Source organism: Colletotrichum karsti, assembly GCF_011947395.1.
Source record: "Colletotrichum karsti strain CkLH20 chromosome Unknown Scaffold3, whole genome shotgun sequence".
NCBI lineage: Eukaryota > Fungi > Ascomycota > Sordariomycetes > Glomerellales > Glomerellaceae > Colletotrichum > Colletotrichum karsti.
Window position 1 is genome coordinate 127,790 of NW_024065903.1, and position 22,688 is coordinate 150,477.

Below are 22,688 nucleotides of genomic sequence, written 5' to 3' on the forward strand. Positions count from 1 at the left end.
ACTCAACATCGGCGGGTGCCCGTAAGACGATAGTCATCGCCACCGCCTTCGCAATCAGCACCACTGTCTTGACGTCGGATCCAAAACCCAATATCAACCGATACTGACAGCAGAGGCGGCGGCGAACAACACGATACCTCCTGCAGAGTGCGAACCGGCCGGACCTCGATGTTGATGGAGACGATGATGTCCAGTCACCACAACAGTGACCCCAGAACCACTAATTCCCCGAGTGGCGTGCGAGGGAATGTGTACCCGGTGAAAAGGCGGACGGCGGTCTAGATGACGGAGAAGATCAACAGCGAGCTTATCACTACCCACAAGGGGCAAAGATCTCGATACCGCCGCGTCTCTCGCTATCAAGCCCAAGACCGTAGAGGTGTTGCAGGTAGGTTGGACTGGACGCCTTGTTGAACCTCACTTTCTCGGGTGAACAGACAGTTCGCCAGAATCGGTGTGAGAGACTCCTGCCCCCGTGCTTCCTTCATGCTAGGGGCCTGGACCAGGCTGTCCTCGACGTCTCGACAGGTGCGTGAGCCGGTGGGAAGGCGATCAGGGGATCCGTATCGCTTCGGCGTAGGAGAATGCAACAGTTAGACACGACGTCACTGCGAGTTCGAAGGAGTGTCATTTTCGGTGAGGTTGTAGATGCCCTCGACTGAAGCTTCTGTCGGATGGCATCACTCATGACGTTTCGGACAATGGGTAGCTCTCCACGTCCCAAGATCTCTAGCTGTCCTTTGACACGGGCCCCATTATTTGACAAGCGAGATCGATGTCATCGTATCGACCCATTCGTCCAGAGCAACCGTCGAGAAAGGCGGCTCCCGCCGTGGACCTATCTGTAATGGTCCAGAATTGACGACAGAGGGGCGAAAAGAGAGCTGAGGGCTGCTTGGCTAGTCTGTTACGCTGTTCGGGCCAGCCAGGGGTTAATGCTGACTATGCTGTCACAGGCGCCTATCCCCCTCTAGAATGGGATTTGACGTATCTTTGGGAGAAGCGTGAGGTGTGCTTGCCTTTCCTCTCTTTGACGAGGCATGGTAGCACATTTGAGATGAGTGAGGCATGTCGTCATCACGTGTGATGCTAGGCGGTCAGAGTTCAACCCAGCCTCTGCAAAAATGCGTGAGCTTCTTCGGTCAGACAGAAAGGGTCGGGGGTCTGGATCCTTGGCGCACCCTGATTTCCCCAATCCGAGGCTGAGGCGAACTTCTTTCCTTCTTTCCCGCATTACATACGTAGTGGGTTGGGGTGATGCAGGTGGCGGGCATTGCTTCATGGGAGACTTTGCCGCCGCAGAGGCTTTCTCTTTCGTCAAGCAGCCGCGCCGTGCCTGAAGCGAGGAGACGGGAGGGAGGGAGGGGGTCGCAGGATGATGAGATGATGGAGAGCTGTGAACTGGAACGGAATGAAGCAAAGGGTCTGGCCATGTGTAATGGGCCACGCCTGTGTCAACCGAAAGCTCAAAGAAGCAGGAGAGGCTAAGGCACGGGGAGCCGCATTCCAAAACGTCAGAGTCAACGTCAACGTCAACGTCGAGGTCCAAAACAATGTGTCAAATTGAAGATCCAGAAGAAAGGGTCCTTCCGGATCTCGATTCTGTGCTGGGACTGTCTCCACGAGTGTCCAGGTCCTCTCTTTCTGCGGTCTGGGTCGATCTTTTTTGTTTGACGAGACTGGGGACGGAGACGGGACGTGAGAGATTGTTTGTTGGTGCTCAGTGCAGTTGGCTGGGCTGGTATCCGTAGTGAGTGGTGCTATGAGGTCGTCGCGCGTGAGGTCGTTCCTTCCTGTGACGGAATGAGCCAGCGTTTGAGAGGGTAAAAGGGAGGGGAGTGTACCCGTAAGGTGTGACGGAGCATGTTGCCAAAACGTTACTAGGCGGAACACTGAACTGAGAAGAGGGGGTGAGAAACGCTCGTGCTGACGTCTTGATTGGACGGTTCCTGCTGCAGGGGATCCGACCGTCGGGACAGGGGTAAGATGTGAGGTGTGTGACATCATAAGGGACCGCATCAGTGGCGCGGCGTGACTTCAGAGGACACCTGATTGGCGACTCCTGACGACATTCTCGACCTCTCGACGTAAGGCGAGGCCGCAGTCGCACGAACACTCCCGTCACCACCTTCGACACTCAACTCGACGGCACGCATGGTGAGCTCCGTCAGCCTTGACGTCTGTGTGTTCTCGCTTGTGTCATCACCGGCCGTTGCTGGTCAACTGTTTGTTGCCTGTGAGGCTACTTCGTACTCCGTACACCACGCCAATACGCCTTGCCTGCCTATCCCAACACCATTTTCCCTTTTCCCACACAGAGTTCCATCACGTCCCGCCCCCGGCCGTCCATCCTGACGTTACGGTCTCGCTACGTACCGACAATCTTCCGTCAGAGCCATCGTCAATTCCCCAAGAGAGTTTTTGCCGCAGTTCAAGGGCGAAAGACGAGACAATCTGTTACTGCAATCGTTCTAGACCGCGCCAGCAGATGCCACTGTTTGAACCACACAAACAACTGGACCACCACCACCACCACCACCATCAAACCCGCAATTTCGCGAGGTTTCTATGGCGCGAGACTGCACTCTACGCTGGATCTCAATTCCCAGGCCTCGCATTCTGTCATCCATGTGGGTAAAATCTTCCTTTCACCTGAAAAAACACCCCGAAAATCTCTCGGTGAATGTCATATCGGCCGTATGCAGCAGTTGTCTCGCAACTCGTCCGTCTTGCCGGCTCCGTGACGTTCAATCACAAGCGGAGAATTTTTCCAATTCTCCAAATTTCGCCAACCTGCCAAATCTGCACAAACCACGGTCCCTTTCACCTGACGTACCTGGTTCCCAACCGTATCGGCAAGGTCTAGATCCGGTGGACCAGGCTGACCAGAACAAGAATGTGAGGGGCGCGTCAAAATCAACCAGACCCTGGGTGCTGAGGCCGTCGTCGGGCCTGAGGGATTTACACTGTAAGCGGCCGGGAAAAAAACCCAAAACACCATGTTTTTTTGTCGGTGGGATGGGAAATTGAGGCCCAAGAGTGCCGAACTCCAATCCTGTGGCCATGGCAAATTCCCAAAATCCCATCCATGTGGTGCACTAGGTGGGCGGGTCCCGTGCTCCAAGGGCCAAGGGGTCTCAGATGAGGTTGGAATACTACGTACCTTACACTTACTCGGGGTACGTTCCTCCACGATCTGGACGATATTTCCATAAGAGTCGGGATCTTACCAATGACAGGCCGTCAAGTGGATTCTAAGCAGACTGCGAATGCCTTCAAATGTCGCGGGCCAAGGTGGCTGGTTCCTGCCGTGGTCCGTGCATGAGATACGTACCTCCAAGAGGGTGCCCTGATGTAAGGAAGCGGGTCCACCGTCAAAACCACCACACCCGGGGTCCGGCCGACGGATGGAGCACGCTTCGGCCAATGACGTCTGCTCCACCCGCCGATCTTTGACGACAAGTCTTGCTTGGCTTCTGCGAGCTTGGTCGCGCCGTTAACCAACCCTCTCTCACTTTCTCACGTTCTCACTTTTCCTCGAGTCTGAGGCGTTCACTACTCGCCCTGCGCTAGACCACAGGGGCTACTCTCCTCCATTGCCTTCCAGGTTACTTGCCTCCACTGTCTTGCCCTTGTCATGTCAAACCACTGACGGACGCTGTCTCTGGTCAAGTGCCAGTAGCGCGTGTTATTGTCTGCCACCCAGAATTCTGCTTCCTTTCTTGCGGAGGCCTGGCTTGTGACCGAGCGTCGCGTTGGTTGCGGATATCCTCTCTACATGGTATCTCTTGCTTTCCTACGTTTCATGGGGAATCCTCGTACCATCATGCTATTCCCCTGGCGGACGAGGTACAAGCGAGATGGTGTTGATGCCCACCCTCCATTAGTCTCGTGGTAGGTTTCAAGCTTTCGATAATGCATTTCTGGACCTGTAGGATGGGCAACAGAAATCAAGGGTCCAGTACCGCACATGGTATCTCGTGAGGGGCACGATACACCAAACGCACAAGACACGATAATCCCTCTTCGCTTGCGTCTTGCGTCCTGCATTCTTGTCTCTGGCGGTGGGACTTGCCGCCGCCGCCGCCCGCCCATCTATCCCGGTCTGGAAACCCGTCATGCCTCTCAGGGTCCAGTCAGTCCAGAACAGCTTCCCAAAGAGAATCTTTCTGCCGTGATCTCTCACTTCTTGTCCGACCTCACATCACGACCACAAAGGCTCCAAGCAGTTGCCTCCCCCCGAAAAAGAGGAGAGCTGTGGCCAATGATGACACCGCTGGTGACTTCAGTCCGGACACAGGATCGGCAGGGTCTTTCCGTTCTCGAACCCCGGCGTGCCTCAACCACCTCTCGGTTCCGCACCCTCCACCCAACCCACCCTGCGCTTCTCTCTCTCTCTGTGTCACCGTAGCGCTCACTGCATCATATCCAGCCCTGTACCGTGGCGAAGACCTCTCGCTGGTTGGTGGTCGCCTAAGCTCCTCCCCCCCTCCGGACAACGACTCCCCCGGCCACCAGTTACGCCATATCGTGCAGACCTCGACCCGGGGGGGTCACCACTCCCACTGCCAGCGCCGCTAAGACGCCGTCAATCACCGCTGATCCCTAGCAAATTGGGGCAAGGCGGAATATGCAACAGCTCTGCGCGGGTGGGAGCACTAACGAAGGAGGATGAGGAGGGGGGGGGGTGAGGAACTGACGGTCGGTCTCATCTTTTTCTGGGAGGTGTCTCTGTCTCTCAGACCCCCGGGGGGGGTGGTAGGGGAGGGAGGGGGGTGCGGTAGAGACAGAGAGAGACGTCGTCGGTGGTGGCCCGCTAGTGACGGACCCTGTGTTTTGCCTGACGGGTTGCGTTGCTTGCTTGGATTGCTCACCACTGGCGACTGGCACTTGCATCCACACACGCAAACCCCATCATCCTGCCCAACTTTCCCCCCTACCACCACGTCCACACACTACGTCTGTGTTCACCTCTTCTCCACGACAAGGCTTGTCGTCTGTGTCCGCGACCCTTTTCGCCCCTCTTATTTTCATTTATAAACCCAGGGCCATTCCTGCCGTCCACCGTTTTCCCATCTCCCGTTTCATCAGCATCAGCCTACAATTCACACCGTCCCTTCTCCAACATCCACCAGGACACAAACCAAGTACAACTACTTCTCTCAGCCTTACTACCAACTCTTCAACCAACATATATCTCACGTAACCCTCCTCGGTCTACGATCTCAGGTCATATTAACTCTTGACCTTCACCCTCAAACAATACCCAAACTACTTTTACAAACGTCTCCATGAGCCCTTCCACCATGCCCGCTCGCCAGGACGCCTACTCCGTTTCCATCCCGGTCTCTCCTCCTCCCCCGAGCGATCTGTCGACCTACATGCGCTCGATGCACCAGCACACGAAGCGTCAGATGGAAGCCGCCAACCGCTCGTCGTCGAGGAGATCTGGCGGTCGCACCTCGTACCCCCACATGTCCAACGGCTCTTCAAGTCCCGACTACAGCTCATAAGCTAGCTGATCCACCACTCATACAACTACACAATCGACAATAAACAACCATCATCACGGACCCGACCACGACTTCTCTAGTAAGGTCGTGGCACCAGTCCGCTCTTTTTTCAGCGAAACACAAAACAACAGCTCGGGGAGGAGGCGGCGCGACCGGTACAACTGCGACGGCGAGACTTTTTCGAAACGAAGCATAGGAATGGCGCGAGACATTTGTACTTGATATGTTCACTTTTCTTTGCATGGCGTTGGGGATCAGGATAGTAGGCAGTACGGTTCTGGAATTGGTTCCAGAGCTGTGTAACAAATTGCCTATGATTATGAGATGAAATGAAACTTTTCAATCGTTACCACATCAACTTCTTAGCCCACTACTGTGATATCCGTTGCAAGAAGTGAATTAGGTGGGCGAATCTCACTTTCAAATGCCTTGATTTACTCCCCCACAACTCCATGTAAGGATCCGCAATGACAGCACACGTACCCTTGTTCAGGAAGTGGACATCTTTCCCCAGATGTCAACACCTCTCATCTTAACCAGTCGCATTTGGATCTTCTACCATTCACTAAGAATCCTCAAGACAGCCTCATTGATCGTATTCGATAAGTCTGGAACCCCCCTTTCTCGCATCCGAATATCTTGCGACCCGATTCTGAAGCTGAACGCTCTTCCCTGTCTCGATCGGCGCACTCCGGAAACCACCCCATTCCCAGCCAATTTTCTCACAAAGCCAAGAGCCCAAATACCTAACCCAACTTCTCCTCTCAAAATCACTCCCGAACGCTTGAGAAAGCAAGTCAACAGCGCTATTCCAGGCCAGGCCAGAGCATGAAAGTATCGCGCTTATTCCCGTAAGGATCCACATAACCATGGGAGGGAGAGCCTCAAACTCTACCTGAGCCCCGACGCCCAGGTCCCGTAAAGCCTAAGGTGAGTGTGTCATCACATAACATAGGTCACTTTCAGAGTTTCAAGGAAGGACGACCGAAGAACGCAGACGAGGTCGAGAAAGTGACGTCTAATTTCTTCCAAACTTGACGTCCATAGTCTATTTACCTCGTGCCCGTCCGGGGGAAAGCCTCGACCGTCCGGACCTTTGGGGGGGTCTGCATGGCTCCACCCCCTCCCAATTACGTGTTTTTACCCCAATGCCATAGGCCGCATCGTCCGTGCGAGTAGACAGCCCTCCGTTTTCGAAACGCCATGCCCCAAAGTCTAAATCAAACAATACCAATTCCCCAAAGATGTCATGTCATGGTGTATGTAGAATACCGCGCGCCCTGACCACCGAAACGTCGCTGCGATGACGTGCAAAGAGCCTCCACGTGCGTAGAACATGACGGACATCGTGAGCACTGTTCCAATGTAGATGAGTCAGTCTTCTGAGCTCTCACCACCAACCCCAAAAAAAAAAAAAAGGAAAAAAAAAAAAAAAAGGGGGAAGCCATCTTGTTTTGCCGACAGGGTGGCAGAATAGTCTATAGATCTCGTAAGCCAAGTGAGACCCCTCATACCAGCGACGGCTTCTTCTTGATGCCCAACGCCGCAGAGTAATCCTTCTTCTTCTTGACCACTCTCTTGGCGGGAGGCGGCGGTGGCGGCATCAGCGAGGTGTCCCTCACGGTACCCGCCGTCTTTTCCACCGATGACGAAGACGACGAGGCAGCCTCGTCGTCAACGATCTCGTCTTCGATAATCTCCTCCCCGAGGTCCGCGGCAGCCCGTTCCCTAGCAGCCGCAAACGCCCTCCTGGCCGCCTCCTCGTCTTCCCTCTCCAACCGCGCCTTCTCCTCTTCCTCGGGCCTGACGACATAGTCGGCGAAGTCGACGCCCTCCTTCTCGGAGCGCTGGATACGCGCGTTTCGTTGCCTGATCTCGTCGAGCGCGTCCGCGGCCGCCATCTCCCTCCTTGCGTCCTCATTCTTGGCCTCGAGATCCGCCATGGCGTTGCGCTCCTCCTCGCCCGCAGCCTCAGCCTCCTCGCGCTCCAGTCTGTCTAGACGCTGCTCGACCGACTCCTGCTCCTCTTCCTTGTTGCGCCACGGCTCCATGTTGCGCACCGCGCCCTTGTCCATCATGTATCCTGCGGACTTCGGGTCGGTTCTGAACGAAATCTCAGCCGAACAACGCGTGCAACGAATATGGAAATGGTGCACTTGTATCCCTAGATAAGTATCGCCCTGGCGCGTCTCCTTGCGGGAGTTGAACTTGCGGCCCTTGTAGATGTACTCGCCGCAACTAAGGAACGGTTAGACTTTTTTTGTATTTTGGATCTTTCTTTTTTCTCTTTTTTCTCAGAGTAGCGTGGACAACATACGTTAAGCATTTCATGGAGTACGGCGACATTATACGAACCGTTTGAACTTTTGGTCCTGAGGGCTTGGATCCGCCTCTCTTGCGGGTGAGCGCCGACGGGTCGAAGTCTGGCGGGTAGTACTTTTGAAGGACCTTTCGCTCGGACATATTGGGCGACTAATGCGGTGGTCGTTTTGGATCGAACGGTCTGGAAGATGGCGCAGACGCTGTGAGATGGTAGGTATCGCGCGGTGGTTGGAGGTGGTGCGGACGCTGTGAGGTGGGTTGTCGCGCGGTTCTGGTGTTGAAGTTGAGGTTGTCGCGAATCTGCAAAAGCTGCCTGGCGAGTTAGATGTGGCGGATGACAAAGCTCTGGCCCGGTACCTTAAGTGGTGGGGGACAGGTTCATCGGAGACGGGACGGTAGCTCGGAAATTTGGAGAAATACATATTCCGAGGACCCTTACGGTCCCATCGTTTGGACGACACTCCGTTTGACTACCGGGCATTTCCACCGTTTCAATATTGGGGTACTCCCAAGACGGACTTCAGAACCATCTTCAATTATCGTCATCCCAAAACGAAAAATCTATTCAACGATGAGGAAGCTTGCCCGTGCACAATCAAATCCATTGATTAGGAACAAATTGTCCCTCTGCCGCGAGCTCGTCGTCTCACGCGCTAAGAAACCCGCACCGCGTTCTCGGTGTCGGCCGTCCGCAAGTCTCAACACCACCCTCCCCTATTCACCCCAACATTTCCCTGTCCGCACGTGTGGCATCAAGGTCAGCTTTCCATCGGACCTGATCACGCGCAGCGATTGGCATTCGAGCCCGAGCTTCTCAAAAAATCCCCGATATTTCTCCAACTCGGGCACCAACGCAACCGCCAACTCAAACACGATAGATTTCTCGTCGTCGACGGCCGCCGTGGGCTGATGAGAGGGAAGACAGGGACATGCCTAGGAGAACACGACAGACATCACCACAAAAGAACTGGGGACCGATGCTACCGTTTGAACCGCTGCAGAAATGCGACATTGAGGGGGACTGGGACTGGGAGTGAAAAAAAAAAATGTTGGATATGGCATCCTTGGCCCCACTGCCGATCTTGCTCGTTCCAAGGTTTCGAGGCTGACTGGGAACCGAAAAGTTGGCATCATTGACCTCCCGTCCCCATGCGGCAAGGGTCCGGAGCGTTTCTGCCTCAACACCCTCAACAACGCCGGAGCAACTCGCCGGACGGCATCGTGAAAGAACACACGATGGTACTCTGGTTCCCGAATCTTCCGGAACGGGCTCCTGGCGGCGCTGCGCCTCCGCCGGCCGCCTTGAGGATAATGAATCACCACCAGCACCACCCGTTGCCTCGGCTAGCCTAATCCAGGCCGTTTCAACTTGGTCGTCTTTGATCTGACTGCTTCGAAGACGTTCGCTCGCCACCGAAGGCGTTGGAAACTAAAGTTCTAGAAGTGAGTAGTCGACAACTTCTCGCCGTTCGGTGGCCGAATGCATCGCATGACCTAGGGACAACGGCCATTGTCCTCACCGACTCACCGAGTATCATCCCATCTGATGGTTGACCGCTCACCCGTCAAAGGGGATCGTCGCTGTACAATTCCAATAATTTCAATCTGGTGCAGATGGGGCCCTGCAACCGCCGTTGGCCAGACGGTTCAACAACATCAGATGGGAATCAAGGAATCCCATGTCGATCCTCCGTTCCCTCCTGGCTCTGGTCAAACTTTAAAAGTTATTGCGGGTCTACGGACCAAGTTCTCAGTTACGGCCGTCTGCCACGCCCTCCAGGGCTTTCACTCCTTTCAGGCGCCTTCTTTCACGCCCACCTCCAACATTTCGGCCAAGAGGTCCCATTTCGCTGCCGCCTCGTCGCTTGAAGCCCTGGCGACCCCTCTCAGACCCCCACAGATGAACCTCAGGTGCCTCTCGAAATCGGTCTTAATCTCCCGGAGACTCTCGAGGTAACCCCTGCCGGCATTGATGGTGCCCCTTTGGTCCCTGCCTCCGGGACCCTCCGCACCGTCGTCGTCACCGTCTTCCGCGTACGCGACCAGTTTTCGTCGCCGAGGGCTCGCTTTCATCGGCGACGACATGATGGAGAGGCGGGACAGCTCCTGCGCCTCCTCCGCTTCTTCGGCGGCACTAGCGCTTTGCGCGTCTTCCAGTTGTGCGGCTAGGTCCATTATGTCCAAAACGGCGCCCCGTATTGGATCAAGTTTCTTGCCGAGACACGCCGCGTCCACGACCTGCTTCACGAAGGCTGCATGGACCCTAATCATGGCATCGACGTCATATGCCTCTCGCAGATTCTGGCGAAGTCTTTCCGTGTACGGTGCTAATACGAGAGTTGCCAGGTAGGTTCGAATGCAGTTGCAGAACCACATGAGCTTTGAGCGGAGAGAGTAGTACAACGCCCTGTTGCCCCAGACGTCCCTGTGTGTCACAAGCTCGTCGAGAATGCGGTTGCGACGCAGCAGACCAGCGGCCCGGCGGATCTGCATCAGCAGTGTGAAAATGGCCTGATAGTGGACGATTGTGTCTGGAGTTACCACAAGCTGAACAGGCCAAGGCAGGCGATATTGCAAGACGATTCCGGGAAGTGCTCTTTGAACCATGTCGCGAGCGGCCAAAATGGGTATTTTTTGGCCTTCCTGACTGACAGTGACGACGATTCGAGTCGGGTCTACTTGCGACATGTACGCCTCCTGTGCCAGGCCAGTCAGAGAATACCTGTCGTGCCAATCGGGCCGGAGTGCATCTAGTCGAGCGAATATCCCGTTGCAAAACGAGTCTGCAGCGGCTCCATCCGTCATTAGGTACAGGTATTTCAGAGCCTCAATACCAGCCTCAAGCCTGCAAGAATCGAAAAGCGTCTGCTTGAGAGTCTCTGAGGTGGCGTGGTATTTGCTTTGCATCCAGAGGTTGAAGGCCGAGGTGAAGAGCTCAGGGAATGGTGCCAGCTCTAAACCGGATGGACATACGCTTTCGAATGTAAGGGGCGGCTCCTTTTCATCCCACAGCGTCCGCACCGTTTCGTACTTGCCAAGGTGCTTGAGAACGACGATGCTTTTGCCAGCCGTGAATATCTTGCCCACACTAGGCTGCAGAAAGCTCGGAGCGTGAAGTACACCATCTGATGTTCTCCTCAACTTGAATTGATCCTGCCAAACCTGACGAAGCGGCACTTGAGTTGATGATTCAGAAACGAAGAAAATCTTGTCTCCTGGGACAAGCTGTCCTTCCGACATCCAAAGGCGAATGGGCCGCAAGTACACTTGGAAACAGTTGAAGAAAATGTGCACAAGAAAGTTGTAAGTCGTGTCTCGCCCCGAGAGCTGGGCGATGCCGATTTCATCGTAGATCAGCTCCAGGTAACGAAATGCCCCGCCGTTAGCTGGGTCGTAGAGCTGGCGTACGATTTCGGATAGAGATCTCAGGGGCTCTAGATGTGGTTTGAGCTCCTCGAGGATGGCAGCCATGCTGACGATTGTGTCCTCACGGGCGACCGACAGACGTTGATGAATATCCGTGATCCTTCGGTCAAAGATCCTTAGACTCGCGAGCACATTGTCGCGGAATACCTGGAAAAGGGGCGCGTTCTGAGCCTTCTTTGCAAAAGTTCGCAAGAGTGACATCTGGCGGCCAGTTTCCGCGTACCAGTTGATCAATGCCTTGTGGGTGTCCCACATGATATTCGACAACTGATACGCGGGATCAGGAAGTCCATCTTTTTGGAAAAGGGTCGTTGGAAGGCCCTGCAGCATGAACAGGACTTCTCTTGCCGCTTGAAATTCCGTCACGGGCACCTTATGCTGCCGTCCTTCCACTTTATTGCCGCCTTGCCTCCATGCTTGGCTTTCTTGCACCTCTTTGAGTGCGGCTCCGTCTGCCGGTATAACCTCAAAGTCCTCGGGCCGCCTGCCGACCGCGACGTCGAGACCTGAGAGGGACGTATCGTCGGTTTCGCTCGCGGTGTCGGAATTCGCGTCAACGTATTCATCGGCCGATCCGTCGCTGTAGTCGATGGTCTTCCAAATATCGGGGTCGTTGTTCCAGCCATCTTCTTTTGCTATATCCTCCCATCTGAGGGGCGGCTTGGCATCCTCGTCCGGTTCCCTCAGAACTTCCAGATCAATCAGTCGAGTCTTGTGTGTCGGTTGATCGGAAAGCTCGAGGAGAAAGTGCAGAATATCCGGATGCCATTTCGTGCGGTGCTCCTCCAGCGAATCCAAGCGCTCTTTAAAGGCATCGGCCAAGCCCTCGCGGTGGTGAACCCGGAATCGCTCTTCGAGGCCTACAAGCTGTTTCTCGATGTCGAACTGGTTGGTGCGCAAAAAGTTGTGATATCTCAAGCTCCGGAGCGATGATTCGCGCAGTACGTTGAACTTGTCCCGGCCAATCTTCTTGCCACGGTGTTAGCAAACGGACGGGCCGAGCTGCATTGCATTGCGTATAGCTTCAAGATGGGATGAACAGTCTCACACCTTATCCGGCGTCGATGTAATGACCTCGACCAGCTCGTCTGTGAGAGCGCCGAGCTTCGCGAGAAACGCCATGCTGTGCGCCAGTAGCCAGTTCGCCGGCGACTCTCTTCGAGGCTTAATTCATGCGTGGGCGACGGAATTGGCATGAATTTAATTTGCTGGTGCTGCTGGGAGACGCGTCCAGCGACTAGGTATTTGCTACAGGACGCGACTGCAGACAAGTTCCCAAAGCCGGGAGGAGGGGGGGCGGGGGTGCCGGTTCTCCTCCTCACCTTATCGCTGTACTTTACAGGGATTGGATAACGAGCCCAGCCGCCATAGGCCTTACGTAGACGCTAATTGGCAAATTTCATGGGGTGACATCAGCCTCAACCAGCAAACCGGACAATTGCTGCAGCGCCCCTTTTTCGAAATTTACGCGTAAGAAATCTGGCCTAGCCAACAGCGATCAGCAACCTCTCCCTTTTAACCCCAACGACGACCCTCAAAACGACGGCACGAGCCGCCATCAGAATTTCCACCGTTCGACGACACGATTCGGGTTTCCCACTAGCCCTCGATTCTCGCGCGAACCTTCTTCCGACAACGATCCACCAGGCGATTGAGAGGCGCGGCACGCAGCCCTGATACGCTCTTCACGACTGCGAATTTGTATCCGACTCTTCGCCCAATATGGCGGTCGCGCGGCCAGTTCGAGCTCTGGCCCTAGCCGCCGTGATGCTCTGGTGCTTCTTTCTCTATCAGATCTTCGGACCGGAGAGGCAAATAACGAAGCCGGTGCGCTACGATAACGGGCGCGACCCGAACCTGGATCGTGAGTCGCTTCTGCTGTCCTGAAAAGCTTCCCGAACGTTGCTAACCATTGCGGTTATACAGCTACCGGCGAACCCTCAGGTGTCTTGACGTATGCCTCCGACAAGTATGCCCCTGGCATTGCGGACTCTGCGCGCATCAACGCCACATTGTTGGCATTGGTGAGGAACGAGGAGTTGGACCAGATGATTGGGTCTATGGTCGACCTCGAACGGACCTGGAACCACAAGTTCAACTATCCCTGGACATTCTTCAACGAGGTTCCTTTTACGGATGAATTCAAGAAGAGGACTCAGGCGGCCACCAAGGCTGAGTGCAGATATGGTAAGCGGTTCTTGTGCATTGCGACGCAGTGCTGCTGCTGACGTGGTTCTTGAAGAGCTCATCCCAAAGGAACACTGGGATATGCCGTCCTGGATCAACAAGGACCTTTACGAGGAGTCTGTCAAGATCCTGAAGGAGAACGACATTCAATACGCCGACAAGGTCTCGTACCACTCCATGTGCCGCTGGAACAGTGGCATGTTCTACAGACACCCCGCCCTGCAGCACACCAAGTACTACTGGCGCGTCGAGCCCAAGGTTCACTTCTTCTGCGACGTTGACTACGATGTCTTCCGCTACATGCAAGACAACAACAAAACGTACGGTTTCACCATCAACTTGTACGACGCTCCCAAGTCCATCCCGACGCTGTGGCCCGAAACCGTCAAGTTCCTTGCGCAACACCCCGAGTACATCCACGAGAACAACGCCATGGACTGGCTTACCGATAAGGCTGGCCGTCCCGAGAACAATGAGAACGCGAACGGCTACTCGACCTGCCACTTCTGGAGTAACTTCGAGATTGCCGACATCGACTTCTGGCGCAGCCAAGCATACGAGGACTACTTTAACCACCTGGACCGTGCTGGAGGCTTCTTCTACGAAAGATGGGGTGATGCTCCTGTTCACAGCATTGCTCTGGGTCTTTTCGAGGATAAGTCCAAGATCCACTGGTAAGTGAAGCAATGCCTTGCATGTCCAAACTATTGGCTAATCTATCACAGGTTCCGCGATATTGGATACCAACACATTCCCTTCTTTAACTGCCCCAACTCCCCCAAGTGCAAGGGCTGCGTGACCGGTCGCTTCACTGATGGTGAGGCTTGGCTGCATAAGGACGACTGCCGCGCGAACTGGTTCAAGTACGTCGGCATGGATTGATGCGCTCGTTCAAGGGCTTGCTTCCTGTTCTTTAATTTTTGGTTGGCAACAATTGGGGATCTGCTAGGTGGCATCTGGGTTACTTACGGCGTTGGGCGCCCGCGGAACATCCATAACGTGTGTAGAGTACCATGGGTCAGAGACGGATATGACCCTGTACGATTTTGAGAAGTTATGCTAGACATTCGGGCTTCAAAATGAAAAGTCCTGCACAAAGATGATCTTGATTCTTCTGGAGCGGCTTGGCCGTCAACCGCATCTAAAGTGACCCAAAGACAGTCGCAACTCCAGACGTTCCGCCTACACAAAACTGGTCTCCCCATCCGTCGTCACGCCATGTGATGCAGCTGACGACATTACTTCTCTCCTTTTCCTTGCCGTCCTTCCCCAATACCCTCTTCTTGGGCTCATAGCCCTCCGGCCAAGGCACCCGAACTGACGCGACAAGCTTCCCCGTCAACAAGTCCCACGCCCAAATCTTGCCCTCACCGTTCAACCCCGCCGGCCCCGTGCCAGCCGTCAGTTCATCGCCAGCAATCACGTACTTCTCCTTGCCACCAAGGATGGCCTGCACGCGCAGCTCCTCGTTCCTCCACCCAGCGTCCGCGTATGTCTTGAGACAGTTCCCACTCTCCCGGTCCATCAATCGGATCTTGCTATCCAGCGACCCAACCAACATCGCCTTCCCATCGCGCGTGAGTCGAAGACTGGTGACACTCGCTCCCATGACATCCGTAACGCAACGACCCATCCGCACATCGTAACTCCTCACCCGCCCGTCGACACTCCCCGCCACGATCTCTGCGTCCCTCACCACGAGCGCCGTAACAGAATCCTTGGCCTCGTCGAGGACCTGCACCGGCTTCGCCGAGTTGGACTTGCAGTCCCACACGCGCACGCTGGTGTCGAAGCCTGCGGACACGACGAGCGAGTCGCCGTCGCCGCCGAACGCGACGCAGTTGATGCGCGAGGTGTGGCCGTGGACGTTGCCGCCGAAGCGGCGGATCGTGGTGGCGGACGCGACGTCCCAGAGGAAGACGGCGCGGTCGCCGCCGCAGGAGGCGAAGCGCTCGTTGTCGGCGGCGACGGCGAGGTCGAGGACCTCGTAGCCGTGCGCTGAGTAGCTCTGGATGAGACGGCCTTCCGCGACCTTAGCGGCGCCTTTGCTGTTGAGATTGGAGCCGTAGCGGGGGCCGACTGTATCCTGGCTCGCCGGGTTGTAGAGGCGGACGCTACGGTCTGCCGAGCCGGTGAGGATGTAAGTTCCTGGTGAAGAAGAGTAGGCGACGGAGTGAACAGGTCCTTGGATATGTCAGTACTTTGAGTGAGGGAAACGGTGGCCAGGTGTGTTTGGGTGATGCATCTGAGCTTAGGGACTTACCATTCGAACCCAGCAAGTGAGCGACTGGCGTGTCAGGAAACGACATCTTCAGCGATCGGCAATGCGCCCATCACCTGATAATGACAATCTTCAGGAGGGTTCTCATTTCTCGAGGAAACAGAAGCCTCTTACAAATTATTTTTTACCACCGCTTGTATGTCGTGTTAGTGGTAAGTACTGCTGGTCATTCGCGGCGCGCATGCAGAAAGACCCGTTCGGGTTACTCGCCTAAGTGCATATCGGGTTCCACAGATGAACGTCAAAGACCACGCAGTTCGACCATCAAAAGCAGGCTTTTCATAGACAATTTGAAGCGAAAGTCATGGGAGACAAATCTTAGGGGGCCCATCAATAGAATTGGCGTCTGGGATGCAGTGTTTAAGCCCGGTTCGCCGCAGTAGAGCATGGAGCGAAGACTGTGCAGCTTCTTGTAACACATTAGATCGGAATTTTTTCATTAATCCGGCCGGTTGGCCCAATGGCAAGGCGTCTGACTACGATTCGATCGTGCAATCAGGAGATTCTGGGTTCGACCCCCAGGCTGGTCAATTTTTTTGTTTTTGACACCCATTTTGCCTTGATTGATTCTTTGCGTCTGTGATCTATCATCTTTGGTTGTCTTTTCGTTGCCATAAAGCTCTAGAAGGCGAAATGTTGCCTTTGACTTGCACTGATACTGTAAAAATGGCTTCTCCCTGTTCCCGATTTTTATTCTCTGCTATCAGACATGTGTCGAGACAGGCCTCGATTTATTTTCCAGGCCAACATTCGCCCTTTTTACATGGTTTCTTCGACCTGCACATGCCAAGCTGATGAGTCCAACCTATTTCCGTGTGCTTCCTTCCTCTTGTGACTTCTCAACGTTCTCTGCAACCCTACGAGTCCGACCCCAGTGTTAGATTGTGCACTTGCTGAAAGCCAAAAGATCTTAGCAACCTATCAATACTAAGCTTGGGGCTAAGAGGATGATAGTAACAACAGTGGACACTATCATTATTTGATTGAGCTGCGTGCCCTTCTGGGCTTCCTGGATACATCGGGTGTTGAAGAGCTGGAAGATGTTAGAAAGCTTCAAAGCCGAGTTTGAATAAACTGTAATGCTTACTCCGCTACGAAGATTGTCAACGTTGGTATCAATCCGCTTCATTCTATTGACTGTCTCAGTTATTGACTTCTTTCAATGGGCTCTTGACGACATTCCAGTTGTGCTCGAGTATCCGCAGAGTATCCTCTGCATGAGAGGAGTCTGACATATGTAACAGAGACTGCATTGGAGTCTGCAAAGGAATTGAGCTTGACAACTTTTCTGGATCATCGCTCGTCGCTTCCACACACTTGGAGACGACCCGTACAACCTGTAGGAGTTTGAAAAGTATATTCCAGTCCCTCTCAGTTTCGGATCGCTCGTTAATTCGTTGAGTTTGTGCTCATCTTCCAGCATTTCCGGTTAAGGAGGTTTAGTCCCTCAGCTTCCACTCATGTTAGTTAGATGCCTGCAAAAGCTCGAAGATCGCGGCAGCATGTAAGTGCATCATCACTCTATCGTGCTAGGACATCTTGCCAGCAACATGGATTGATACAACTCCCAAGATATCCCCATGATTTGAATGAAATTAGAGTAACAAGTTCCCAGGTTCATAAGGGAAGTTCCAAACTCGTCCTATATTGAACCGTTTTCAAGCACCAATTTCCTTCTCAAGCCAAGATGGTATTGCAGGCGGCTTCTCCCAGCCATCGAGATACTCTTCCTTCGGCCCGCTTGGCTTGGCGTAAATACCGGTGACATACCAAACCTCCTCGCCCTTCTTGATCGTGTGCTGAAGGGTAGGGATCACCGTACGGTTCTCGACCAGATTCGAGTTAGGATCCGCATTCACGAGATTTGCCGTACGTTCCACCTTGCTCTCGAGAGCCTTAATGCCCACGGCGCCCTTCGACACCGCAAACGAGCCCTCGCGGCCCTTGGCCAGACCCTCGGGCGTGTTTGTGTCGTAGTTGCCGATGATTTTGGGTGACGTGCCCTCGCAGAGCTTGGCGTCGTAGAGGTCGAGGTATCGCCCGTTGGCCGAGTTCTGGTTGCAGATAGCGAAGGAGCCGTCGGCCGTCATCACCTCGCGGCCGGCCTTAATGTGGTGGATGCGAAGGTGCCAGTTCGGCGTGGACTCTTCCGTGGGTACGAGAATAGACTTGATTTCGACGTCTGGGAAGGGTTTCCAGACGGACACCAGGACTGGCTTATCGTCTCTGGTCTCGATGCCCGAGTATTGCGAGAGCCGTCGAGTCTTCCAGTACTCGCCGCCATCGTCTGACAGACCCAGCTGAGATGCCAGGGCGTACTGCTCAAGAGAGAAGAGTCCTGGAGGGACCGAGTAGGCGTATGCGCTGGAGTAAGCGAAGCCACCGTACTTGGAATGTGTGCCTTTCATGGGGTAGCTGCAGGCTTGACCAGAGGAAAGGAGCATGCAGTGACGACCAATGTTGCTCATGATGTGTCCAGGCTGCTCAAGGGGCTTGATCTTAGGAATTACAGGCCACGCCTGCTCCTCTTCAGAGGTCCAGAAAGGGTGGTCTTCGGGGACAGCAAGGCAAATGAAGGCAAGGCAGGCCCAGTACTATAAACGATTAGCCACTACGACCATCTCATCACAGGTTTAGTGTACCTACTGGGCTTCCGGGGCTGTTGTAGTTCTCCGCCATGTACATGTTAGGATACGAGTATCCGATGGACAGCGTACCGCTGGGAGTCCACATGCCGTGCTGAGTCTGCCACCATCTCAAGTGACGCAAGACGATACCCTTCACCATGCCCCACGTCAGGGGCTCGGGCAATTCAACACCAGCATACGCCAGGGCACCCCAGAACGATACCATCGCGAAACGGTACCCGACGCTGCGGCCGAAGGGTATGGCGCGGCCTTCCTCGTCAAAGTAGTGCACGAGATCCAGCGCGACCTGCTGGGCTCGCCTACGGAACTCGGCGGCTCGCTCGGGCTCGTCATCGCCGGCAAGCTTCGCGTACAGAAGCTGGAGGAACTGAATAGCGAAGCTGGACGAGTAGTAGTCCATCATGTGAATGCCCTCTGGACCGTCGTTGGACCAGCCGCCGCCTCGGTAGAAGGTGTTCAGGTGCTCGATGTCGGCGTCGAGACGTTCTTGCGAGAACTTTCCGCCGTTCTTCTTCAATCCCAGGTTGGCAAAGACACGGAACCATAGCCAGTTGGTGTTCGGCATGCTGGTGTGGGGTTAGTGGTAACTCAAGCATTGAGGGCCGTTACTGCTCACTTCTTTTCATTGATAGAGTTTCCGAGCCAGTTCTCGACGTTGCCGCGTTCCTTTTCCGTGAGGTTCTGCCAGATGACGGGCGCAACGGCGAGGGCGAATCCTTCAGCATGATTAGCTCAAGTATAATTGGTGAGCCGGTCTGCCATCTTGTCCTACCGAACGGACACATCTCGACCATGCGCTGGTCATTATCTCTCGGGTAACCCCAATACTCGGGGTTCTCTGGATCAGTGCCGGACTTGATGCCCTGGATCCACCACTCAGTGCCACGGTACTCACCGCCGCCGGCCAGCAGACACGCCAGACCCCATAGCGGACGGCAGATACCCTCGACTTCGGCGGCAGACTGATCGAACCTGACGGCTGTTCCACCGGGACACTTAACGCGCGCCTTCTGGGGCGAGAAGAAGGGTTCGAGGGGATCGAGAAGGGTCCGGAGGAGCTCCTGCACTGATGCCCTGTCGGAAAGCTTCACTTTGGAAAAGGGGTGTGCGCCATTGTAGCCGAGGCAAAGGCCGGTCTTGGGTTCTTCCATGGTGAAAGGCTTGAACAAGCAACAGAGAACCGCAATGAACAATGGCTCAAGTTGAAAAGACGGAAAGAGAAAAACAGTCGAGGCACGGTTGAATGAGATCAGGCGGGGACTTTGAGCTCATAACAAGCATCCCACGTAACACCTCGCTCTAGAATTACCCCGGCCACTGTCACCCAACAACACCTCGCCAACACGCAGTCATCGGGGCTAGTCAGGGCGACGGGATGGTAAGATGGTGGGGCGGCCTCGACATAGCTTCGGCCAATGTCGTCGTTCACTTGGACGAGACGGACGACATCGTCTCCGGAAAATTATGTAGCTCGACGCTTGGTGCTTGGACGATGAGGGGGCATCCTTCCTCAGGCTGGTCCCCAGTTGGGGTTTGGTGGGGGTGGAGAGGATGGGGGCGGGGTAAACATGGAGGGGAAGTCAGTATTCGCGGCTAAATGGGAAATTGGAGACAGACGCCGTTCTTTTATGTAGCCATTGCTTGGTGTGCGTTGAAGCGTTGAAGGAGGTCGTTGCTAACTGCATGTTCGCTGAAGAAATGTAAGCGGTTTCGCAGAAAACTGACAGTGATCCAGCGCCACAATCCCAATGTCTTTCGGTTCCGTCGATGCTTTTCCGGCTTGGATTTCCGATTGCCGCAGCTGGAGTACAAAGTATAGTATCAGTTGATAACGAACGGCATAAAAAAACCAAGACCGGAGAGACACAAGGTAAGGTCACGACAAACGCAAAAGTGAAGCTGAAGGTCAGGAGCCAGCATTTCCTGACCAAAAAACAAAACTTGAAAGGGACGAGACTCGAACTCGCGCGGGTTGCCCCACCAGGAAACAGATGTTAAGCTGACCTTAACCTGGCGCCATAACCAACTCGGCCACCCTTCCATTGGTTCTTGAACCAAACCCGCCTAATTTGGTGTTGTGTAGCGTGCGTGTGGGGCGGCGAGTTTTGGGTTCGTGCCAGCGCCGTGGCGGAATCGCGCCCGCCTTTTTCGGCTCCGGGCGGGACCCTCGCCCGCGTTCCTTCGCTCCTTCGTCCCGCGGCGTCTCCGTCTTTTGACGTCTACGCTTCATACCGTCTCTGTTTTCCCCTTTCCCTCCCACGACTTCCGCCGACGATATTGCCGCTAGGGTTTCCAGCTTTGCCTTCGATCTGGCATGTTCTGAACGGAACTTAGCAGTGAGATATAAGAGATCCAACTGTGGAACGACGAGCAATGTTTCGAGCACTCGGAGAACAAATCGGTCTCAGTGGCTTTTCCCAGTTACAGCTGAAATTAGTGACTGACTTTTTTTTTTACTCAAATATTGATGTAGGGGAATACTGTATAGTGTTTGACTAATTTCATGCGACATCAGGTTCTAAATGCCTTTTTTGAAGTTTATTACAATAATTCCATGGAGCTGCTAGCATAAAAGCCCGAAAGTAGGTCGTCTCCATCCTCCTTTACCCCAAACTCCTCAGCATAACTTCGCTGTTGATGTTATTGTGCAAGATCTTGGTCCATGGGTCACTTAGGGCCTAATCAGAGCGTAAATAGGACGTTGACAACATGGAAAATAATGAATCGTCTGATGCATCGTGAATTTATCAGCATTTTGACGGAGAATTGTTTATCAACAGGCGCAGAGACAGACATTATTGATTAGTGAACTTCGAAGTCTTGGTTCTCCGCATGATTGTGTTGCGGACTTTGAAGATTGCGGAGTTTGACGTTACTAAAGAAGCAATGCATCTGGCCATGCTCAATAATATTGCTCTTGCTAATGTATATCATCGTTAACTAATAGGACAGTTACACGATGCTTGAGCTGAAGTATAGAAGTAAGGAGGGCATTCGCATATGAAAGTGAGATGTTTTCCAGAACGGCATTGGGCTTCAAGATCCGACTTATTCAAACTACAACACCATAACACCATGCCTCCTACGATCCTCGTCGCCGGCGCCACGGGCAACACCGGCCCCAGCGTCGTCTCAACCCTCTCCTCCCTCCTCCCCCAAACACCCTTCTCCTCCCACCGGATCCTAGCCACAACCCGCTCCCCCGACAGCCCCGTCGCCCAACACCTCGCCACCCTCCCCGGCGTCGAGGTGATCCGCCAGAACTGGTCCGAAATCACCGCCGAATGGCTGCGCTCCCAAGAAATCGTCCGCGTCTTCGTCGCCTCGGCCGTGAGCCCCAGCCAGTTCGCCGAGGAATCCACCTTCCACGTCGCGGCGCTGGAGGCGGGGTGTGTCGAGTACGTCGTCCGCATCTCCACGACGGCGTGCAACGTCCGCCCGGACTGCAAGGCGTATTACCCGCGCAACCACTGGGCCATCGAGGCGCTCCTCGGGTCGAAGGAGTTTGAGGGGTTGAAGTGGACGTCGCTCCAGCCTAACGTGTTCTACCCGTATGTCATGGGCGAAGCCGTGGCTCTGGTGAAGAAGGTTCGTGACGGCGGCGAGCAAGGCACGCTGAGGATGATGCTCGCGGAGTCCGTGCCGGTGGGTGTCGTGGACGCCGGGGACGTCGGGTCGTTCGCGGGACGGTTGTTACTTGAGGAGGATGTTTCGAGGCATGATGGGGCCAAGTACGTCCTCAACGGGCCCGAAGACCTGACGGGCGCGAAGCTTGTCGAGATGGTCGAGAAGTACATCGGGGCGCCTGTGAAGGATGTGGTGTTCAGGGACATGTCGTGGGTGGATCATGTCATTGCGGATACCACGACCGAGGCGAAGAATGTCATCGGGTCTCTGAGGCATGCTGCGGATGCGACGTGGGAGGGGAAGGCGTCTGCTTCGACGACGAGTGAGGTTGTTCTGGAGATGAATCCGCCCAAGATCACAGCTGCTCAGGCGTTCAAGGCTTTGGTGGAGTCAGCGTGATGGTTGAAATGTGTTACCCTACTATCATCCCTCTGTTGAATTCCATTATAGAATTATCCGAAGCAAGATCAAACTAGACCCTCACAATGTTTTGCTGCACTGGTTTCGGGTCTGGAGCCGCCGGTCTTTCGTGATTTCCAGGAACTCATACATTGATTCTGGTACCTACGTCACACCACCGTTCATCTTGCCTGCTCAGTAGGGTACGCCAGATGTCAGGTCACGATAACAGGAGGCAAGCAAGTCGAAATGATTCGGTGTTGAGTCGACGTCTTCCTAATCTCA

General features: G+C 54.5%; 7 protein-coding genes across 7 annotated transcripts; 3 read left to right on the top strand and 4 right to left on the bottom strand.

The window, feature by feature from the left end:
- Nucleotides 1–5,291: 5,291 nt before the first annotated feature.
- Nucleotides 5,292–5,513, top strand: CkaCkLH20_01148 (uncharacterized protein; the record flags this gene model as incomplete). The annotated part of the gene is made up of 1 exon (XM_038883867.1): nt 5,292–5,513. One exon carries the CDS (start codon nt 5,292–5,294, stop codon nt 5,511–5,513), a length of 222 nt encoding a protein of 73 aa, XP_038750459.1.
- Nucleotides 5,514–7,021: 1,508 nt separating this feature from the next.
- CkaCkLH20_01149 (mRNA splicing protein yju2) lies at nt 7,022–7,976 on the bottom strand (the record flags this gene model as incomplete). The annotated part of the gene is made up of 2 exons (XM_038883868.1): nt 7,022–7,751; nt 7,831–7,976. The coding sequence occupies 2 exons, from the start codon at nt 7,974–7,976 to the stop codon at nt 7,022–7,024; spliced, it is 876 nt and encodes a 291-aa protein (XP_038750460.1).
- A 1,653-nt stretch (nt 7,977–9,629) lies between these two features.
- CkaCkLH20_01150 (uncharacterized protein) lies at nt 9,630–12,383 on the bottom strand (the record flags this gene model as incomplete). The annotated part of the gene is made up of 2 exons (XM_038883869.1): nt 9,630–12,230; nt 12,312–12,383. The coding sequence occupies 2 exons, from the start codon at nt 12,381–12,383 to the stop codon at nt 9,630–9,632; spliced, it is 2,673 nt and encodes an 890-aa protein (XP_038750461.1).
- A 600-nt stretch (nt 12,384–12,983) lies between these two features.
- On the top strand, nt 12,984–14,330 carry CkaCkLH20_01151 (glycolipid 2-alpha-mannosyltransferase; the record flags this gene model as incomplete). Its single annotated transcript, XM_038883870.1, has 4 exons — nt 12,984–13,125; nt 13,188–13,448; nt 13,504–14,122; nt 14,174–14,330. 4 exons carry the CDS (start codon nt 12,984–12,986, stop codon nt 14,328–14,330), a joined length of 1,179 nt encoding a protein of 392 aa, XP_038750462.1.
- A 259-nt stretch (nt 14,331–14,589) lies between these two features.
- CkaCkLH20_01152 (uncharacterized protein) lies at nt 14,590–15,757 on the bottom strand (the record flags this gene model as incomplete). Its single annotated transcript, XM_038883871.1, has 2 exons — nt 14,590–15,632; nt 15,712–15,757. The coding sequence occupies 2 exons, from the start codon at nt 15,755–15,757 to the stop codon at nt 14,590–14,592; spliced, it is 1,089 nt and encodes a 362-aa protein (XP_038750463.1).
- Nucleotides 15,758–17,387: 1,630 nt separating this feature from the next.
- On the bottom strand, nt 17,388–19,528 carry CkaCkLH20_01153 (uncharacterized protein; the record flags this gene model as incomplete). The annotated part of the gene is made up of 4 exons (XM_038883872.1): nt 17,388–18,323; nt 18,376–18,943; nt 18,994–19,093; nt 19,150–19,528. The coding sequence occupies 4 exons, from the start codon at nt 19,526–19,528 to the stop codon at nt 17,388–17,390; spliced, it is 1,983 nt and encodes a 660-aa protein (XP_038750464.1).
- Nucleotides 19,529–21,452: 1,924 nt separating this feature from the next.
- On the top strand, nt 21,453–22,403 carry CkaCkLH20_01154 (uncharacterized protein; the record flags this gene model as incomplete). Its single annotated transcript, XM_038883873.1, has 1 exon — nt 21,453–22,403. One exon carries the CDS (start codon nt 21,453–21,455, stop codon nt 22,401–22,403), a length of 951 nt encoding a protein of 316 aa, XP_038750465.1.
- Nucleotides 22,404–22,688: the final 285 nt, after the last annotated feature.